This window comes from Bison bison, unplaced genomic scaffold (assembly GCF_000754665.1).
Source record: "Bison bison bison isolate TAMUID 2011002044 unplaced genomic scaffold, Bison_UMD1.0 scf7180017864063, whole genome shotgun sequence".
Lineage (NCBI taxonomy): Eukaryota > Metazoa > Chordata > Mammalia > Artiodactyla > Bovidae > Bison > Bison bison.
Window position 1 is genome coordinate 13,130,205 of NW_011494635.1, and position 368 is coordinate 13,130,572.

The 368-nt window shown below is 70.9% G+C and overlaps 1 protein-coding gene across 1 annotated transcript in view; it reads left to right on the forward strand.

Moving 5' to 3' along the window:
• The window catches only part of GFRA4 (GDNF family receptor alpha 4), a 4,627-nt gene that overhangs the window by 2,742 nt on the left and 1,517 nt on the right, over positions 1-368 (forward strand). The window contains exons 3-4 of the mRNA XM_010836629.1: positions 75-184; positions 265-348. Of these exons, the coding sequence (XP_010834931.1) occupies positions 75-184; positions 265-348 (194 nt within the window). The remainder of the gene's footprint in view (positions 1-74; positions 185-264; positions 349-368) is intronic.

Sequence of the window (368 nt, forward strand, 5' to 3'; positions counted from 1 at the left end):
GGGGAGAGGGGACGCGCGGGCGGGGGGCGGAGCCACTAGTCGCCCACTCACCGCCTTCCGGCCGCGCGGCGCAGGCCCCGCCTCCTGGCCTTCCAGGTCTCCTGCGCGACCACAGCCAGCAACCCTGACGGCTGCCTCCGAGACCAGGCCCCCAGCTGCCTGCGCGCCTACGCCGGCCTCGTGGGTATGCACCGCCCGCAGGGCATCTCCCGGGGATGCCTCCGCCAGGATGGGCCGATTACCCTGTTTTCGGGGTCTCACCAGGCACAGCCATCACGCCCAACTACGTGGACAACGCAAGCGCGCGCGTGGAGCCCTGGTGCGACTGTAGAGCCAGCGGAAATCGGCGTGAGGAGTGCGAAGTCTTC